Source organism: Vicugna pacos, chromosome 4, assembly GCF_048564905.1.
Source record: "Vicugna pacos chromosome 4, VicPac4, whole genome shotgun sequence".
Lineage (NCBI taxonomy): Eukaryota > Metazoa > Chordata > Mammalia > Artiodactyla > Camelidae > Vicugna > Vicugna pacos.
In genome coordinates, this window is record NC_132990.1 from 63,702,310 (window position 1) to 63,723,547 (window position 21,238).

Consider the following 21,238-nt stretch of genomic DNA (forward strand, 5'->3'; position numbering starts at 1 on the left):
TCTCCGAAAGTCCCATAAAGGGCTTACTTTCTGTTTTACACTCTCTCCCTGAGCCCGTCACTCAAAACTGAAGGCTCCAAAACCTCCGTCTTCAGTCTGAGGCCTTTTTCTTGATTCTGCCTAATTATTCTATCTGATGCCCCCCAGGCACTCAGACTCAGCACATCTAGCACAAGGCTTCCCGTGTTCTCCCCAGACCTGCTGCAAGTCCTGTTTTTCTCAATCTCAACTGCTGGTGCCACTAGCCAACCAGACATTTAAACTAGAAGCTTGGGGAGCATCCTTCACTCTTCCCTCTCTGTCATTTCCCACGTCTGGACTGGCTTGCTTGCTTCTCTCACTAGTCCCCGAGCTCCTGGGGTACTGCGCCCCAGTTTAATTCGTCTGACTTTTCAGGATTTGGTCCAGGACCTGGCAAATTAATTTGCGGCTCAGTAAATATTAGAATAAATGAGTGAAAGAAGGATGTAAGGATGTATTTCTTAAGAGATGATGTTTTTCTTTAGGCCCCAAAGTGTGGTAGAGCTTTGTTGGCTTTTAGAGTCAGGCATACCTCAGTTGGAATCACAGCCTTTCCACTTCCTAGCTGTCATCTCAGGCCAGACGTCTCCGTCTGGGTAGCTCGGGATGGTGGTTCCATGACCAGGCTCTGTTGCTTGGTTCAAATCACAGTTCCACCACAAAAGGGGGTGGAGTTACTCTAGTTTCCTCGTCTATAAAACGGCAGTATTACAGTGTTGCTCTGCCACAGAGCTAGAAAGCACCTGGGGAATGTTCGCCTAAATTAATGCACCTTTGAGCCTTATTTCACCTTCCTGCAAAGCAGAGCCGGTGGGAATGGTAACCCTTTCTCTATCTCACAGTACCGACCACGATCATAACTCCTTGACAAGGTCCACACGTTTTAGAGCATTAGCAGAAGGGGTGGGCAGTACCGGTGGCTTTGGTGAACTCTCTGATAACCCCTAAATTGAGCTGCTTTTCAAAACCGAGTCCCACTTTCCACTAGCTTCCTTTCTGGAAGCGAGCCTAATTAACTAGTAGCTGGGAAGGACTGCAGGTAGGCCGCCCCGCAGGCAGAGAATTCAAAAGGAAGTGGAGAACTGTGTAAATAACGCAGCTTTAAGGGGCATTTAAGCCAATGGTCTTTGTTAAGGAAATTGATGGCTTTGTAAGTACTGCCTCTGAAGGGAGTACTTGAGTTGACGGTCCCCCATCTCCCCTCGTAAATTCCCTAATGGACTGTGGGCCTGGAGGCTGGGCCCACGCCTGTTCAATCACTTGCCAACAAAAACTCAGATTCCCCTTTAAAAAAATTAAAAAGGTTTAACCAAAACATGAGTTACTGAGCCGGCGCCGTTTAACTGGCACAAGGCAGCACAGACAGATCGCTTCCTTTAGGGAAGGGGAGACCCCTGATCCTCCACAGAATCTCTTTTCATGCTGGACCCCATGCTAGCGTCTTCTGTACAGCCTCTCATTTGCATCCTCCTAACGTCTGGGAAGAGTCATTATCTCACCAGCTGCCGAAGAAGAAACTGGGACTCAGAGATGAAGTGCACTGCTCACAACACCCAGCTAGTTAGTAGAGAACAGGGATGTGACCACAGCGCCATCAGATCCACAGAATCGCAGAGCATGTTAGAGAGAATCGGATCAGCTTGTCTCATTAGATGCTCCTCACCATCCGCATCCCTGCAAAAGACTTGAACCTGGCAGCCTGGGTGGGCGGGAGGGTGTGGATTTTAGAATATTGCTAGTCAGGATTTGATCCTGGGAACCTTAGGTAATCGTGCTGTAGCCTCTGGATGCATCCTTTTCCCTGTCTGTTAAATGGGAATAATAATAGTGTTGCTGTTGGTTAGGTCCTTGTCTCGTTGCAGAAAGAAATCAGAGAAGAGACGGACGTTAAAAACAGTGAAGTTGATATTTATTAAGGGATAGGTAGTATGCTCTCAAGGGGAGAGCGGACAAGCTCAGGTGAGCAGACTCAGGAGCTGAGTTTCTTTGGCAGGTTTGTTATATAGAGTGTAAAAATGAATGGGTGGAGTATTCACTGGGGAGGGAAGGATTTGGGGGTCTTATTTCCTGATTTCCATCCCTTCCTGAAGGGAGGGAGGGATTTTTGTCCTTATTTAGTCTGGATTGGAAGTGTCATGGCCCTGGTGCATGGTGGGTACTTATAATCTGCAAGGCTAATTTTATTGAAATGAGGACATCATGAGTGAAAGGTTACATTTGGACACTAGAGATTCCTGCCTTTTCCCAACCTTTCTTTGTCGGCTTCCAGGCCACTTGTCACCCTAAAATGTGTGATCGCTTATTAGCCCAGAGGTTCCTGCTTTTGTCTGCCTAGGGACTCCTGTTGTTCACACGATGTATGGTCTCCTGCATTTGGCCCCATGCCCCTCCTTTTTGCCCAATTCCTGCCATTTGGCCTGCGTCCCCCTTTCTCTGCTCATATCTTGCTATCTGCCTGCTCTAACAATAGCTCCAAACACATAGGGCTCTTGCAGGATTAAATGGCATCGCATATTTAAAGACATCTGACATTGGGCATGGCGTGTACCGGGATCATCCACTAAGCAGATGCTCTTACTGCATGGTAGCTATCATTCTAACTGGAGAAATAGAAGATGCTGTGGGAAGACATGAAGAGGGCCAACGAGCCCTCCTAGGGTGGACTGCCAGGGAGGTCTTCCAGAGAGTGCCTGGCTAAATATGGGTAAAGGACGCACGGAGACTAGTCATGGAAAGAGCAGTGTTGGGAATTTGAGGAGGGCTTCTGCACAGGTGGGGAGGTGAGAGGGAATATGGCCCGTTCAGGCGGTGGCCACGGCTTCAGCCTGCCTGGAGCTGAAACCAGAATGCGTTAGAAAGGAGAAAGCTGCAGAAGCAGTAAGGAACCAGATTATGCCTTGTCAGTTGTCATCAAGCCTCTGTCAGAAAAGTGTTGCATGAATAACTCAGTCCCATCCAAGGTAGCCAATTTCATTTTCAGACCAACCGTCATTTGTTAGAAGAGTTTTCTACTGTGTCCCCTCTGATCCTTCTCTCCTGCAGGTTAAGCCTCTCCATACCTATATGAGCATTGCTTAGTGATGGTGCCTACCTGGGCCCCATTCTCTTGACTATATCCTAGGTCATCAGTGGTCCAGAACTGGTCTGTCCAGCCATCTCTAGGACCAGAGGAGACTTAACTCTGAGCTCTCCTGTGGAATCTGCTGTCTTGTCAGTGACGTCATCCACAGTCTCATGTTCTTGTCTGGGCAGATGCTTTCTGCAGTTGGTTAGAAACTGATCTCAGAGTGACCACGACTCCTTGGGACTTCTTTTGAGCATGAATAGTAACGCTGACCCTTATCTTTTATCTCTGATCAGAAACAGCAGTGGTTTTGTTTGATATTTTCAAATCTTCCAGGTTAACTCTTAAGATGGGAGACCAATCCCTCTCCTTTCCTTTCTTTCTTCATTCCTCCCTCTCTTTCTTCCATATTTCCTTCCATCTTTTCCTCTTTCCTTCTTTCTCCTCTTCTTTCCTTATTGGGAGGAGAGAGAGAGAGAGACATATACACATTTCTATAAAAACATAATACAGTTCTGCAATACAAATCAAAGGATATATAGATTCAGATTAACATAAAATCCTCTCCAGGGAAAGAGGAGTGGCCCATCCATCATGCCAGATAAAGAAAACCTACCTACCTAAGTGCACCGCTGCGTGTTGACTGGGCTTTTGTTCTTTAGAGCACTGTCACACATTTCCAAACTTGGAGGTAAAGGAAAGTGTAGCTCGAAGGCCTCATCTTTTTGGTCTTATCTCAACTATACGGCAGAAGGACAGTCTTCAAGGCTGGTCAAACCAACTAAGGATCAGGGTGGGAGGGATCTCAGGGAGTTGACGTTTTATTTTAGAGCGAACACAACAGCCAAGCCAACTTTGAAGAAGCAATATAATGTGAGGTGGAAAATCAAACAGACTAATGGGGTAGAGAGAGACTGGAGTGACGTTAGCATGGTCAGAGAAGGCCTCACTAGGCAGTTGATGGTTGAGCTGAGACTGAATGAGTTGGAAAAACCATGTGATAATTTGGGAGATGAGTTCTAGATTGCATTTTAATAATCAAATGCAGAAATAACAAGTTTGAGTATTTTCCAGAACACTATTTTATCTGATCATTACAGCCGCTTTCTGTAATGGGTAAGAAAAGTGATATCGTCTTTTTTTTTTTTCAATGGACAAAAAGAACGAAACCCACAATGATGATGTATGTTGCCCAGTACCAGACAGAAGTTGGTGACAAAGCTGAATTTCAAATTTTGACTTCCAGTGGTCCCTTGTTCCATCTGCATCCTTTTGTTATAGTCCCCTTCTGTGTTCTTTGGAAGGGTTCATCTGCCCCCTTCTCAGTTTTAATTTTGCTGAACACATTTCTCCATCTTTGGATTGAAAAATGGATTTAATGATGAAAGGGAGAATGCAAAAATCAAGAACCGAATATATTTTGGAGCGACTCAAATGAGGGGAATCCAAAACTGTTTGATTTAGCTCTTTCCTCCTATACAAGGGGAAACTGCAGCCCATTCCCTAAATGTCTTGTGCAGAGCCACAGAGTGTATTAGTGGACGTCCACTGTAGACACCAGTTCTCTTCATCAGGCTGCCAATCTTGAGAAAGTGTCCTGTTCTTTCTTCTTTTCTTTTCTCTTTTCTTTTTTTCTTTCTTTCATTCTTTCTTCCTCTTTCTCTTGTTCTCTCTTTCTTCCTCTCTTTCCCTTTTTGGTGTCTGCTGATGAGGTTACATTAAAATCACTGACGCTTCATTTATAGTTGGCTATCTTTCATCACTTTTTTTTTAACTGCTTTTTTGCAGACTCTCTGCATATGAATGCTTCAGATTGTTTTCCTGCATTTATTATTAGCTTATATCACCCAAAACAAATCTCATTTTGTTATTTCCTGCTCATACTTTTTAAGGCCTTTGGGTCCTAGGTGTCACCCTTTCTCCTGTCCATGCTTAGAATGCCTGTCCTATTTCATGGCCACTGTGTCATTCACTGAGATACTGAATTTTACCCCCTCTTTCATAATGTGAGATAGCGTTGGAACCCTAAAGAGACCTAGCTGAAAAATCATTCAGGGCTTTGAACATTCTGCTCTATTGAATGTATTGTCATTTATTAGGATCGCTATCTTTGCTTAGTCTTTTTAGGCCATTCAAAAAACTGTACTAAATTCAAGGTGATATAAATATATCTTCAAGTTCCAATTCATAAGACCATTAAATCTCTTTATTAAATTTCAGCCTAGTATGCACCACCTTTTCTATCCAGATATTCTATTTCTTTGCAGATTCAATTAAGAAAGAAAATAAAACAATATTTAGGACAGATGGTGAGGCAGGATGTCTCATGGGAGAAATATAATATTATGGGATGATTTAGATAGAATTGAATTTTTCCCTGAATATGTGCTTGTATTTATATGATATCACTCTAATTAATATTTTCATTAAAAATATTTGTATAGTACAATCTATTGAAATAGATTCAAATCAAGTTTGAGACTTCTTCAATATAATGAATGACAGATATTCTGAAACTCTAGAAGAATTTTGTTAATTCATCATTTAGTGGGTACCTGCTATGAGACTGGCATTGTCCTAAGAATTACGGGTGCAAGTAGAAGAGTGATTGGGGGCCAGCCCAGAAAAACCTTACAATCCAAGAACTATCCATATTCACTTACTCAGTCACTCATTCATTCATTTATTCTTAAATATCAGGTACATAATACGGCGAGGCAGTTTTCTTGATCATAAAGAAAGGTGCACTTTGAAGAAGGCTTCCATGAAACTTATGTCATCTGGAAGAGGGGGGAACTGTCATAAATACAGTTTATTTTTAGATAGTAAATAATTCTGTGAAGGAAATAAAATAAGATCATACTCCCTAAAGTGGGTGGAGGAATAAGATGTGAGCTTACTGTAAGTAGGTAGGGTTATTACTTGAGAAAGTAACTGAGCCCTACATGGTGAAAATAAGAGATTGTTTAAAAAAAAAAACAGGAAAAAAAAATATTTCAGGTAAAGTAAATAGCAAGTTCAAGTTTTCTGGAACAGTAGCAAGTTTGGCTCATTTAAGGAATAGATCCCTTGTTGAATGGATGGCTGTCTGGATGGATGGATGGATGAGGAGATGAATGGAAGGTAGTGAGCAAGAAGGATAATAGTAGGAGATGGTCAGATAACATGGGGGCTTGTTGGCTGCAATGCAGTCTTTGGATTTTGTTCCATGCAGTATGGGAAGCCACTGAGGAGTTTTACGTTGGAGAGTGGCCTGATGTAATTTATGTCATTAATTGCTGTCTAGCTGTGCTCTGGAGGAGGGAGGATTGGGAAACAGACATGGAAGAGAGACTGGTTAATTATGCATTGTAATAGTGATGATGGCTTGGATTAGGGTGGTCGTGATGGAGCAAAAGTGGATCTTTTTGGAATATCCTGAGACCAAAGAGTCTACAGGATGTGTACATGGACTTTATGTGGTATTGGAGGGTAGACTGAAAAAAATTGGAGAGATGACTCAGAGGATTTTAGTTTGGCCATTTCTGGGCCATGTTATCATTTACTAAGATGGGAAAGAAAGGAATGTGGGAAGAAACTATTATTTCTGTATTAGACATGTTGATTTTGTGATGACTTTAAATAGATATTTAAGTAGAGATGTTATTGCAGGCAGCTGGGACCCAGAGAAGAGGTCATAACTAAAGAAATGTTTGAGCAATTGGCACATAGATGCTTTAAATTTTTTATTTAAATATTAGGGCTGGATGAGAGAATGTAGATAGATAAGAAAGGGGGGCCAAGACCTCACCCTGAAAGCTGACAGCATTTAGCAGAGTTAGGGAAGCAGAAGACAGCAAACGAGTCTGTGTGGGAAGAGCTGAGAGCCAGCAGGGACTAGGGCAGCATGGTGTCGTGGAATCCAAGGGCACGTACTGCGAGAAGAAAGGAACGGGCTGCTGCTTCACATGGTTCAGGACTCTGACCTTGTAGTTGGTTTTAGCAATGTTGAGGTCAGTGGTGACCTTGCCAAGTCTGATTCCTGTGGAGTGGTGAGTACAGCATCCAGGGCGGAGAGAACTGAAGAGTGAACTGTAGGAGAGAAAGTGGGTAATGTGAGTTTAGATTAACCCTCAGTAAATTTCACTGTGAATCATGGGAAGGGGAATGTGAAGTAGGAGATATGATGGTAAGAAGAAGTGGAGTGAAGGGAGGTTATACTTATTTTTAAAATTTTTAAAATGTATTACTTTTTAAAATTAAAAATCTTACATAGGCAATACGCTGTTTTACTGGTTTGGAAGAAGAGAACCATGACTCAGGGAAGAGAGGGAAATGGTTTGTGCTGGACAAGTAGTGATACGAAAGAGTGACACGTGAGATTTCTTGGAGCTGAAGATGCTAGAATTAAATCTTGTTGGAAGAGTCGAAGGCAGAGACTAGCCTTTCAGGCGGAGGAAGTAAGGGGGCAGGGAGCTCTGAGGCGTGAGTTCTGGGAAGGAACTCTGTGTTTTGGGAGTGGAGGTGTGGTTGGAAATGAGCATAAACAGGCAGGTTGGAGCTAGACTACAGAAGGACTTGAGTGCTAGGTGGGGGAGCTTGAATCTTGCAGGAGTCAATCAAGAATTTCAAGCATGATCAGATTTATGTTTTAGATGAATCACTCATAGGCTGCTTTGTGAGAAGTTGCTGGAGTGGGGAAGACCGAAAGCCATTATGAGAGCGTGGGGAGGGGCAAGTGGACAGAGTGGAGGCTGTCCTCCAAAGGGTGTTCTCCATAAGCATGGAGTCAGAGTGGTCATCTGAGACTGCATCCAGGTTCACTCTTCTTTTCCTAGTGCTTTTGGTTTGCTAGATGGTGCCTAGTTGTCACAGTGAAATGCAGGAAGGAATTTCTGGCCCAGTTTGGTATGTGGCCAACCCTTGAAGGAACCAGAAACCCACTTCAGCTTCTCAGATTCAGTAGACCTAATCAGCATCTGAAGCTTGTTAGCGGATTCATGGTTCTTTAGAAGCCCTTCACCACCCTGTCTTCTGTACTCTGGATGGGCTAATCTGGTTGAGGAGGTTTAGAACAAACCTTGGTTTGCATAGAATTAAATGAGATCAGCAATGCGGGTTTGACATGAAGCCTTTAAAAGACAGGCAACGTAAAGTCCAGATATTTCTGTTCCAGAGGAAATATTTGCCAATATAGCCGCCACCCCCTCGCAAGCTTCCCCTTTAGAAACCGTCGGGGGTTAGGCACTCCATCCAATTTCCCCTGTTCCAAGAAGCTCTTCTTTGGACACAAAGCTTGTGCATTCTTTGGTCTCTTTTTGTTGTTGTTGTTTGGATGAATTGTTAGTGGCATGAAGCTTGTTGTGGTTGGACCCATCCCTAAACAAACAGCTGAACTTAAAAAATACCATTTTTTTTTCCTGGTGTTTGAAAAAATAGTAATCATTGGACTAAAAGAGAATACCTAATACCAGTCCTGTTCCCTCTGCTGGAAATGGAAACAGATGCTAACTTCTCAAAAAATGATGCATCTTCATAATCAAGAAGTTTAGAAAGACAGGTAAATTGACCCATCCTTTGAAAGATGGGCTGTCTAAGGAAAGTGTGCATTCAAATTCTTTGTTTCCTCCTTGAGTCCTAAACCAGATCCATCTCCTGTTACTTATAACTCTCATCTCTCCATCTGCAGGTTTGTTGTTTTTTTTTTTTTTCCCCTCAGTGAGCTGTTGACTTAGTAACTCCAATAGCTTCTCAGACTTGTTACACTTAGCCATATGGGGCTGTTGTGAAACGTGAAATCAGACATTCCCCAAAGTAATACTGAAACTTGGTAAAAGATAACAAACTATTTTGTTGCCAGAATTACATACTGAAAACCTGATCTAATAAGGTGGCGTGGCGCAGTAGAAAAGGCATTGATTGCATTAGGGGTTTAAGAACCAAAGTTCTAGCCTTGTCTCTACTGGAAAATTTCTTTACAGCTTTCAGCAAATTACTTCAACTTTACAAACCTCAGTTTTCCTGACTGTAAAGTGAAATAACAGCATTCAGCTCCAAGGTCATCAGCATCATGATCGTCACCGTCATAGACTATTTATTGATCACCTGTTACGTATTAAATGCTTTACCTACATTGACCACTGGACTGTAAGTTCCCTTTGTAAAGGTCACGGATTATTTGTTTACCACTCTATGCTTACAGTTTGTTATGACATCTGACACACAGGAGCAACTAAGTAAATATTTTTGCTTGTTTCCTAATTGCATTGATTATTAAATAAATTTTGAGCATCAAAATAGACATTCAATCCTTCAACCATTTTCAGATGAGGAAACCAAAGTTTAGAAATTCTAAATTATTTGCCAAAAGCTAAATAAATAGTAAATGGCACATGTGAGAAGCAAAATCAAGACTTACACCCTACCACCTCTAAGGGTGTAAAAAACACAGGTTTTCCTGTTCAGAAAAATCTTTAAAGTCTCCCCATTTCTAAAAGGTAAAATTCAAATACCTGGACATAGCATTGCAGTCCTTCCTTAGCCTGGCCTCAGGTCAGTGGGTCAGTTTATCAGTTCTAGGACGCGCTGCATTCCCTTAACTCTCACTTGCCAGCCGGGTTACTCGTTTGTACACGCAGCTATTGGCTGAGGCTCATCCATCTGTCATACTCTGTCCTCCATGCACTCAAATCCTTTTCTTCCTCCAAGACGCTGCCCCCAAAAACATCTTCTCAAGGAAGCTTCCTTCATTTTCCCAAGCAGTCTTGATTCCCCCTGCAGGGAAGAAGCGTGACCTGATTGATCAGTGTAGCCCCAGAAATCAGCACAGACACAGAGCAGATAGTGAGTAAATATTGGTCAAATGAATGGATCATCTTCTCCCGTTCCCATCTGGGAGTTAGGTGGAGATGATAATGTCCCCATTCCTAAAATCTCCAGGAAGTTTTGGCACCTCTTATGCGTTGCCCATTCAGTGCTGAAATGATTGCAAATGAATTACTGGGTTCTTTTTCCCAGATGGGTATTATGAAGATGTTTGAAGATATAGAAAACAAACTTATCATTACTAGGAGGGGAAAGGGGTGGGAAGGTATGAATTGGGAGTTTGAGATTTGCAGATACTAACTACTATATATAAAACAGGTAAACAACAAGTTTATACTGTTTTAACACAGGAAACTATATTCAATATCTTGTAGTAACCTATAATGAAGAAGAATATGAAAATGAATATATGTATGTATATGTATGACTAAACTATGATGCTGTATGCCAGAAATTGAGCCAACATTGTAAACTGACTATACATCAATTGAAAACAAAAAAGATGTTTGTCTCATAACCACTTGGGGGTTTGTTGTAGAACAATGACAATCAGTCCCGAAGTCTGAAGAAGTTTCATCATGAAACTGGTAAATCTTGTAGGCAAAAACATGGCATTGTGCTGGAAAAAGGTGCCTCTGTACTGATGGATTGATTCTGGTTTGTATTACGATTGTGGTATGGCCAGTAATCACAGTCAAAAAAAAAATAAAGTTTACCTCCACCTGGTTAGTTCAGACTTTGCAGAATCTGGTAATAATTGAAATTAAATAGAAGGCATTTGCTAGCTTGACTTTGTCATTCATCCATTTGTTTACTCCTCAGCCACTTATCAGGCACGTCCTTCACTCTTAAGTGCTATGAACTGGGAATACAGACAGGAAGGAAATAGTGGTTGTGCATCCAGGGATCTGCCCCACCTGGGGACTGACCCATAGGCAGGCTGGAAAAAGCTGGTAAAATCTGGGAGTTGTGGGAACACAGACGAAGGACACTTAACCCAGCTAGGAGTCAGGCAAAGAGCATGAATGGGAGAGAAAACTTGCTAGGAAAAACACTTTGAGCTAAATCTTGAGGAACCAGTGGGAGTTAGTGAAATGAACAGTCAGAAATACCACCTGGGCAGAGGGAACAACCCTTGTTAGGGCACAGAAGAATGAAATGGTATGGCTGGTTTGGAAAACTGCAGGAAGAGGCCAGTCTGTGGAGGGTCCTCTGTGCCATGCTAGGGAAAACGACCTTCTGTAAGCAGTTGGCATCTATCAAAGACTTACGTGTGAACACGGGACATGGTCAGATATGTATCGGGGTAGACAGCTCATGGTCCAGATTTCTAAATTATCTCACTATCCTGACAAATACATGTTATCTCAGGCCTTGTATGAAGAACATGTGAGCTGAAGTTCATTTTTGCAGTGACCAATAACTTGTGGCTCTGTCTTCAAGGCACTTAAAGTGGCGAGAAGAGTCAGTGTGAGGGCAGCCGTCCTAGTGGAAACCATCCCTGAGATCTTGTACTGAGCCGACAGGAGTGATTTAAGTTCCTCCCTCTTCCAGCCATGAGCTCTCTAGCTCTCTCTCACTCAGTCACCTCAAGGATTCCAGTGGTATCACAAATTACCAAAGTTTGTAATCAAGCTAAGTTAATTAGTGGCCCCCAGTTGGGTAGAAATAGTTCTACTATAAATAATTCTTTCCTTTAGATTGTTGCTTTTACCCCCCTTTTTGCTGGTTTACTTGGTTCCTTGCTATTTACATTGAAAATAGCCTGTGTACTGTCTTCAATCATTTTTCTCCTTGAAGAGTCGTTAGGATCTAGGTCTGGGTACATCAAAGTAGAAATCTAATAGAGAAGCTGTCTCCTCCAACCCCTGCCTCATCCCACCACTGCCCTTGTTGCTAATGAGCCCTGTGTGCCTAAGACTCGTGTCCCTGTCCCGTCCCCAAGTCTGTTACACTGTTTGATCATACCCAGTGCTTCACTGAGGCAGTCTAAAAGGTAACCTTGTTTGCATCTTAAGGATGGGGAAACTGAGGCGCGGTGAGGTGAGATAACCTGCCCAGGCTTACCCACTAATCATGGACAAATAAGGAGTTTGAATGAATCCAGGGTTTCTGACTTCAGGGATGAGAACGCTTAACGATAGCTCCTACGCCAGCCTTTGCTTGTAATTTAAAGTAAACCTGTCTCACCGCCCTGAGGTGTGGCTTTCCAAGCTTTTGAATCAGATGACAATTCCTGCTCATCTCCAGTCGTGTCCTCCGGACCTGCTGCAGGAGAGCCGAGGCATAGCATTCCATCCTGATGCTCCCAGACAGATGGCACTTGGCAGTTAAGTCAATGAGAAGCGGCTGTCCACTTACCCAGGGTCCATCTGCCTCGGGCTCTCAGAGATGAGCTCATTTCTTCCAAAAGGAAAAGAAGGTCTCTGGCAATTGAAAGCTCACGCAGGGAAGACGGACTTGGCAGTGTCTCCCCACCCACATCGAGTCCCCTAGCTGGATGGAACAGACTTGTAACTGTGTCACTGCCTGAAAGGGAGTGGATCTGAAATGAGGAGTTCCCTTCTGTCAGGGGAGGACGGGGCTGAGATGGAGAAATCAGACTGCCCCGTGCAATTCCACTGGAAGCCAGTCACCACCGGTGTCTCAGCCCTGCTCCCTTTACCCCAAGACCCAGTCTAAGAAAGAAACAGAAATGTTTCAAAAGGTACAGAGTCTCAACTCTGTTTGGACAAGAGAATGTGCCTCACGGGTGCTGAATTTTCCTCATTCATTCATTCATTCATTCAACACATACTGGTTTTCACAGTACCCCTCCCAATGGGCCGTATTATCATCAACGCCACCTAGCTATTACGTGGAAGGCAGGTGTCAGGGCCCTCATTTTGACCTTGGTGTTGACTTCAAATGCTTTCCCCTACAACCTGCTCAGCCCCCAGCATAAAGTGGTCGAGGAGCACCGAGTAAATGGGTGTGATGAGAACAGGGAGGCTGGTTTTGTCTTAGTGTTTTGTTGCTGCCGCCTTTGTTTTTCCCGGCCGCACATTTGTATTCTGTTCCTCGCCCTGCTTTCCTCAGTGCTTGGGGCCTAGGAGTAGAGAGGGAGAGAGAATTCCCCAGATGAAGACTGGCAGATGCCGCTGTAGGGCCCCTGGTCTCCCTAGTAGCAAGAGAAACTGAATAGCAGAGTGCAGGGATGTTATTCCAAGAAAAGGGGCTCACGGTAGCTTTGTCAGCAGAATCGTCAGGGAGAAAACAGTTCTCCTTCCCTTTCTCTCTCTCTCTCTCCCCCTCCCCCTCTCTCTTCCCATCCCTCCCTCTCTCTGTCCCCCTCCCTCCACTTTAGCTTTACTCCCTATCTCTGTTTTCACTCTGCTTCTGCCCATCTTTACAGCAAGTATCTTATATACCTTGTACAGTTGCCTAAGTCCGTATTTACCTCCCTGTGTCCACCTCGACCTCTACCTGTCCACCTGAACTGCCAGGTTCCGCTGGCTCTAAGCAGGCAGATAGACTGAGGTCTTAAACATAATCAGGAAGAAACCAGCCTTCACATGAACTCAGTTCCAGCCCTAATTCCTGCCCTCTCTGAGGTCTCTTGGATGAGATGAATTAACTTATCCTGGAGAACAGATCGTATGTGATCTGACGATCATCTTACCCTTTTTGTCTTCATGTTGGAGGCAAAGAAAGGTGGCACCAAAGAGTCAGGAGACCCCATGATCTTTTCCTGAAGAGGATGGTGCCTTCATCATTCTGTCGATATGATGTGTTGTGGGGGAGATCTGTCTGCTAGATACAAGAAGGCCAGGTTCCTCCTCCTAGCCCCGCCACCAACTCTCTGTTATCTGGAAACAGACGCCCGACCTCCTATGGCTCTCAATGTTCCACTAGATAAAATGGGATTATACACATCATCGAATGGAATCACTGCAACAATGCTATGTAAATATTGTCTCCTTTTTTTTTTTTGAATGAGGGAAATAAAGCTTAGAAAGATTAGGTTATTTTGTTCAAGCCCTGTACCACTTGTGTACGACAGAGTTGGGATTTGAATCTCGCCTGATGCCAAAATCTATGCCCTTCGCAAATCCCTTTATTGGGTTTCTAAAGAGTCAAGTGTGGATTGATGGCTGGTCGCTCTCGGACTGGGCCTACGTTTTATTGTAGGTAAGTTGGCCACAGTCACCATGAAGATGGAGCTACTGAGAAAGCCTGTGTTCTCTCCACACTTGAGCTGCCAGGCATGCTACTGATCACTGGAGTCCTCAGCTGGCTCAAACTCATCCTTAAGTAATTGAATTATAATGAATTGACTTATTCTGGCTCTTTTGATAATATTTTACTATGTAAACTGTTTGCAGAAATAAACATGGGATTTTGGAGCTTGGAAGGGGCCCCTGAAATCAATGGCTCCTTTTTTCAGATAGTCAGCATCATTGAAATCCAAGTCTTATTTCTACTTGACTCAGGCTCTTTCTGTTTGGGGAAATGCTGCTTGAAAGTGTTTCAAGTGAGTGCTAATTTTTACAAGCTGGTCCAATTCAGCCACTTAGGAATAAATCGAGCCCTTAGGAGAAGAGCACTTTTTCTCTTGACTATTGTTTTGGAATGTAGGAAGCACATTTATGTCCATTTCTTAATGAAAGTTCTGTGGGTGTCTTGAGAGGTTGCCCTGGCTAGGATGATGATTTCTGTATCAACGGAGAAGATAACTGCACAAAAGTTCCATAGCTAATATTAAGGACAGAAGCCAAACCCTGGTTGGAAATGGAGCTTCACTCCATTATTCCGGAGTGAATAGGGCAAGGATGTCCTAGGTCAAGCAGTATCCTCGGGGTGACTGCACGTTCTGCGATACTTAGATTTTCTCGGGATGTGTGCCTATTGCCTGGACAGAGTTTTACTAGCATCTCTCTCACTCTCAAAGTGCACTGTTTGGATGATGAATTATAAGGTCGCTCCAAAACCCTGAATAGGACCTGGATTTCAAGGAGCTCACAGCCTTTCAAAGGAGCTGCTATCATGTAAAGGTGATGGCAGTGCAGTGTGATAGGTGTTCAGATGGGGCTCTTTATAAAATAGGAGCCCATGCAGGAGAGGGTATTTTGCTTTTCCTAGAAGAGCTAGGAAAGCAGCACAGAATACCTGGCATTCGAGTTATGAAAAGACAGGCAGGGGGATCTCTTTTGGGTGGCTACATCCAGATGTCTCCTTGCATGGTTTTTATAGTAAAACAAGAAACATGTCCTGTAAAGTTCCTACCTACATAGAAGGCATCCGGCTTGCTCTGTGCTTCTGTGATTTTTGTTCTTGCAGCTGTGTGAGAACCATTGCAGCCAGCTGCAGCTGTAAATTGTCCCAGGCAGAATTCCTCGCTGGGATATGAGTTACGTGGGAGCTTGAGAACTCACTTGGCCTTTAACTGAAACACCTAAGAAGCTCAGCGCCTTGGACAGGAAGGGCTCCCGGAGTCTCATTCGTCTAACCCCCTTTATGACGATGCAGACCAGAGAAGGAAAGAGATTTGTCTAAAGTAACAGAGCAATTTAGTTACAGACCTGGGAGTGCAGCTAGAGTCTCCCATAAGGTGCACTCTTCATGTGAAACTATAATCTTCTTTACAGGTAAATAAACCTCAGTTTTCAGCTTTGTGGAGTTCTGTGGTGTCAGATAGCGTACCCAGAACTTGGAAAGTGAAATCTTTGAGTTTGCAACCAGGACCTGGCATGCACACACTGCATGCACACACCTTGGGCAAATTATTAAAGACCTGCAGGATCTTAGTTTCCTAATCTGGAAGACTAAAGTAATAATTTAAATAGTAACATCTTCCTCACAAAGTTGCTGTGGGGTGCACTTGGGATAATGAAGGTGAAAGTGTTAACTTAGTATGTGCTAGTCTGTAGTCACGTAATACAAGATCTATCCCATTAAAAAAAATGTTAAGTGTACGTACAGTTTTGTTACCTATAATCACAGCATAGTACAGCAGATCTCTAGAACTTACTCATCTTGCATAACTGAGGCTTGATACCCACTGAACTGCAACTCTCAAATCTCGAGCATGCTCCCCTCCTCTCAGCCCTTGACGACTACCATTCTACTGTCTCGTCTGTGAGTTTAATTGTCTTGTATGCATCATACAAGTGGAATCCTACAATATTCGTCCTTCTGTGACTAGCTTATTTGATGTCATTAATGTCCTCCAGGTCCATCCATGTTGTCTCATACGGCAAGATTTCCTTCTTTGTAAAGACTGAATGATTGTCAGCTGTGACTGCCAGTGATAGGTTTGGTGGTGATGATCTGCTGATTCCGTAGCTGCTGCCGATAGATGAGGCCAAAGAACAAAGACTAATCTGTTCCCTCTCTTTTCTGTCTGTCTGCTGCAGATGAACCCAGCCGGTGCTATTTCCATGATGGTGATGGGGTATGTGAGGAGTTTGAGCAAAAAACCAGCATCAAGGACTGTGGTGTCTACACGCCCCAGGGGTTCCTGGATCAGTGGGCATCCAATGCTTCCGTATCGCATCAAGACCCGCAGTGCCCAGGCTGGGTCATCATCGGCCAACCAGCAGCATCCCAGGTAAGCTCCCCGCCGTGTGTGATGTTTCCTGCAGACATTCTGAATCTCTGCTCTGCCTCTGAAGGTGGCCCGTCGCAACGGGCAGTGTCTCGGACATGGCCACTGGACCATATCTCTAACCAAATGTACTTGTAAGGTCTCATAAATACTGTTTGTCAGAGATTGGACATGACTGGAATGATTAAGGGCAAGAAATATCAGAGATGTTTCTGCAATGTGATGGCAGCGACGAGCATCCTCCTGTTTCCTTACCCATTGTAATTCGTATTTGGGGAAAGTGCTCCATTTTGGACATACCGCCGGAATTCAGTGGAGAAGTCTCACTTTGGGCAGGGAGGGTGTCACGTTGGTGCTGCTTGAACACTGTCCTGTGAATTAACGGTATCTCTGCCATGATGGGTTTGCTGTGTGGCTTCGGACTAGTCTTCCACCTCTCTGGGCCCCATTTTCCTCATCCTTAGATTAGAGGGTAGTTGAGCTGGGTGATCTCCAAGGACTTTCTCAACCCTAAGAAGCTGTGACTCATTCCTCAGTCCCTTAATGCACTATTTATGTTCCAGAGTTCTTCCCCCAAGGAACTGTCAGCTTAGTTGAGGGAGCAAGAGTGCTGGGGCCACCAGAGCTTATGTGATTCTCGGGATGGCCCTGCTGTCCCCAGAGCCCCCTTTCCAATTATCCTGCTGAGCAAGCACCTGCCTTCTTCCGAGACTCCCATTTCCCAGAGACACGACTCAGTGCTTCCTGCCGCCTGGCCCAGTAGCCATTCCTGAGGCCGGCCTGCCTCCCGGCCTGGCAGGTGAGCCGTTAGCCATTCTGGTCTAGTATCGCTTCCCAGACTCAGGGTCAAGGGAGGGGAAGCCTGGTTTCTAGGTGAAAGAGAGTTGGGACCTCGTCCTGCAGCCCAGTGAAAAATCGTTGGATGAGGTACAAGACGAATCCGACTTCATTTTTAAGTTGTAGTGCTTGTTTGATTATTTTTTCGTTTATCTGATTGTGTTTACATGCATTAGATGCTTTATTTATTCGTTCGTGTTTGTTTCTGACTGCCTCGCGGAGAATGGAGAGGAATGGAAGCTTCTCGTGTGCAGTAACAGCTTGGTGCAGGAGTGAAGGAAAGAATGAATGGATAAATGAATGCTTGTCTGGGGCCCGTCCTGCTCCGTGCTGCCTCTGTGCTTGCTGCATTCATCTTTGGTTACACCCGTGCTCTGAACTCTAATTATCTGGTGATGTGTCTGGCTTCCCCATTAGGCTGCTAGTTTTTTTAAAAACAGATTTGAGGTTTTCTTCATCTCTGTGTCCCCATGACTAGACGTTCAGGAGATGTGTATTTAATTGACCACACACACACACACACACACACACAACAGGCAAGTGAACAACACTAAGAGAAAATGCCCAAGTCACCTGTCACACAGTGTCCGGCTTCAGGAATAGGAGGGCCCCAAGCCACAGGACCAGGAATTCCAAATTCAACGCTGGCATCTAGTTCCTAGAAATGTTTAAAAAAACATCATTCAAACAAGGGTATTATTAACGCACTCAGAATCTTGCATGAGCGAGAGTCGAGGTAGCAGCTGGGCTTCAAAAACCACTCAAAGGTTATTGCTACTAATGTGAGAAAAGGAGAGAAAGAATTTTCCAATCTTAGCATTTGAAAAGAGACTTCGTGGAGCAATTATTCCAATCTCTTAAGGTGGGGGCTGTCAGGAATCATGGGTGATTATCTCTTCCTAAACAAAAATCCAATTTAAAAAATCATTATAAATACTAGCGCTTCGATCTACAAAGAGGAGATGAGGAAACAAAATCATCCTATTGAATTATTCATTGTAACCAATTTTATTTTAATGAAATCGACTAGGTTCCATTACTCTGGGCTTGGACATAATCTTTGTTACAAGGAGACTTCAGCTGTAACTAAATTTGCCATAATGAGATCAGCTCACTGGAGAATACAGGGTCAGGGGAGGGATGTGTGTGCAGTCTGGGTGCAGGGCCGGGCAGGGTGGCCTGGAGGCCGGCGGAACAAAAGTCCCCCCACCCCATTCCCCATGTGAAAGCAAATACCTAGAAGTCATTTACACATCGCCCCCCATCATGCACAGGCGGACATGTGCGTACACACACACACACACACACACACACACCCTGTCACCACCACACACACACAACCTGCATAATTCTGTGTAAAGGCTCCTCCTGGAGTGTAAACATAGCTCCTTTCTGACAACAGAGAGGAGGAGGAAGTCTAACTGTGGCCCTCATTACCTTGTGCGGTGATTAGAGGAGGCTGGTAGTTAATTTTCACCCTGTCAGGACCTCTGGTGAAGAGGTTGATGGCTTGAGAGAGGGAGTTGGGAGGTTCTTAGATGCACCACGTGCCCCTCACCTTCTCCCAGTGCAATTATATACTTCTCCTCCTCCTCCCCTGAACCTTCTGTCTCTTCTACACACACACAGGCACACACATGTGCACACACACACAGGGACATCCTACAGGAACTCGCCATATAGGAATAATGGTCCGGAGAGTGGGTACTAAAGCACAGAGAGGGGAGTCGTGCAGGGAACCGGTGGTTGCCAAGGTGCGGCAGCCACCGCACTGGACCCTCATACACACTTCTTAATCAACCATTCTTCAAGGAAAGAGTCTTTACCTACCTTGGAGAAACTAGGAGGTGGAGTGGTCTCCCCAGAGTCACACAGCCTAGAGTGGGAAATCTAGGATTGAAAGGATCTCATGGAAGATGGTAGTGGGAGCTTGGGACTATGTCGTCCTATCAAAGAGCTGGAAATAACTGGATTCCTACAAAGCATCACTGTGAAACAAGCAGGGAGAATGGTGGATGGACAGCGCTTAGCAGTGGTGTGACTTCCCGTGCACACTCCGTGAGGGGCTGGAGTTCTCCTGCAGACTCCAGGCGGTCCCGCTCCCTGTCTAGGTGGCCCTGCTCCTTGGTCCCCTGGTGTTCACTGGGACACTCCGTTAACTAGGGGAGTGATAAAATCACCACAGTGATGTCCAGTTCCTCTTTACAAAGCAGTTTTGTCCTACTCTCTGCCTTCCCCTGATGCTGTAAACATGACAGATACAGGTGCTTGTTGGAGAGTTATGTGCCTAAATCTGTGCTGGAGCCCACGGAAGAAACCAAAGAGGTTAAAGACCCAACCTCTGACCTTGTTAGCGTGGGAGACGTTAGTGTGAGAACGCCATCAGGAGCAGCCCCATCAGAATGAGAGGACAGGTTCTCACCGGGGCTCCCGCAGAGGCACAGCACCCACTCGTGCTCGATGAGTCTAGGAAACGATGAAAACTTCAGCTGTCGTTTCTGTATGAGCCCTCCCCTTTAATAGTTGCCACCCTCTCCTGTCCATTCTCTTCACACAAGATCCCCAAATTTGGTCAGAGCTAAGCTACTCCATCACGAATGTTGAGTCTTACATCCAAATGTTACCAGAAGTATCAAAACTTCCTGGCTGTGCCAGTTGGGCTGAACACCCTATAGTAAGAGACATTCTTTGGGTGTTTTGGCCATGCACCTTCCTGGCCCAGCTGGAATTCAAGTGCTGGGAAGTGGAAACAAACTGAAAGTATTGAGTTATCTCTCTTCCGGGAATCTTAGCATGGTTTGGTTTAAGTGTTTGCAAAGATCTCATCTTGTTCTCATTTTGTCTCTGTGTTTCGCATTTCTCCTGTGCTTTACACCATAGGCTGCCAAAATGAGATGTAGATGTTCCTTCATCCCACCCCTACCCCTAGCATTTCTACCAAAGCCCATTTCCTCCCATCCAAACAGGCAACCCCCCCTCCCCGCCCCGCCTTCTGCAGTGGCCTAAGGAGGAAATGGAAACACTGAGACTCTCGGAATGTGCACTGCTCTCCCAGGGATTACAGACCTTCAGTCAACTAACCAATTTATTTGGTTAATCCTTTGAGGGTAAAATTTAGACCAAGCATTTCCAGGGCTGTTGTTTCAGGGCCAAAGTCAAGAAAACCTTTCTAAGAATGAGAACTATCCACACCGAGCTGGAGTGCCTTGTGGTGTAGGGAGCACCCCATCACCAGGCACTCAGGCTGAGCTGGTGATGGAACAGGAGATTCCTGCCTTAGAAGGTGGACAAGACCTCGATCTCTCTCCTTCCTTCCTTTGTGACTGGTGCTCTGACTTTGCTGCACCTACCTGTGGTTAGGCGTATCCGTTCTTTGCCACCCCACTTGGCACGTCCATAAGACTGTGTGCCTCTATTAAAATCCAAATCCCAGTTTGTCCTTCTGGATTAACTCACTTATTCATTCGATCAAACAGAGATGTCTGTGAATCCTACGCTGAGGAATGTGAGCAGGTAAAGCACGTGGGCATTGATGGGTTGACATGGAAATCGTGCAGAGGTGGCTCTGCCCTCCTTAGCTGCTCTTTTTCCCTGGGAATCTTGAGCAAATTGTTCCTCCAGGAACCTCAGTTTTCTCCTCTAGGAAAAGGGGACGGTTGCATCTACTTGGTGGAGGTCAAGGGAGTAAACAGGGGAAGCACCTGAATGCTGTTTCGGTGGTTGTTGTTGGTTGGCTGGCTGGTTCTCCATTTTACTGGGTGGTGCAAATGTTAATTCCCTCTTCCACTTGTGTTAGAACCCCTCACTCCAGTGCTGGCCACCATGGCCCACACGGCACAGAAGCTCAACCTTCGGTTGGTTGAATAAGCAGAGTTTCATGTTCCCTGCACAGTCAGGACTGTACCAGGCATTTTGAGACACTCCAA

At 44.7% G+C, this 21,238-nt stretch overlaps 1 protein-coding gene across 8 annotated transcripts in view; it reads left to right on the forward strand.

Annotated features, from left to right (window-relative positions):
- The window catches only part of PAPPA (pappalysin 1), a 481,990-nt gene that overhangs the window by 374,594 nt on the left and 86,158 nt on the right, over nucleotides 1-21,238 (forward strand). For all 8 annotated transcript variants that reach the window (XM_072960003.1, XM_072960000.1, XM_072960005.1 and 5 more), the window contains one exon: nucleotides 16,285-16,478. In XM_072960003.1, coding sequence (XP_072816104.1) covers nucleotides 16,285-16,478 — 194 coding nt within the window. The remainder of the gene's footprint in view (nucleotides 1-16,284; nucleotides 16,479-21,238) is intronic.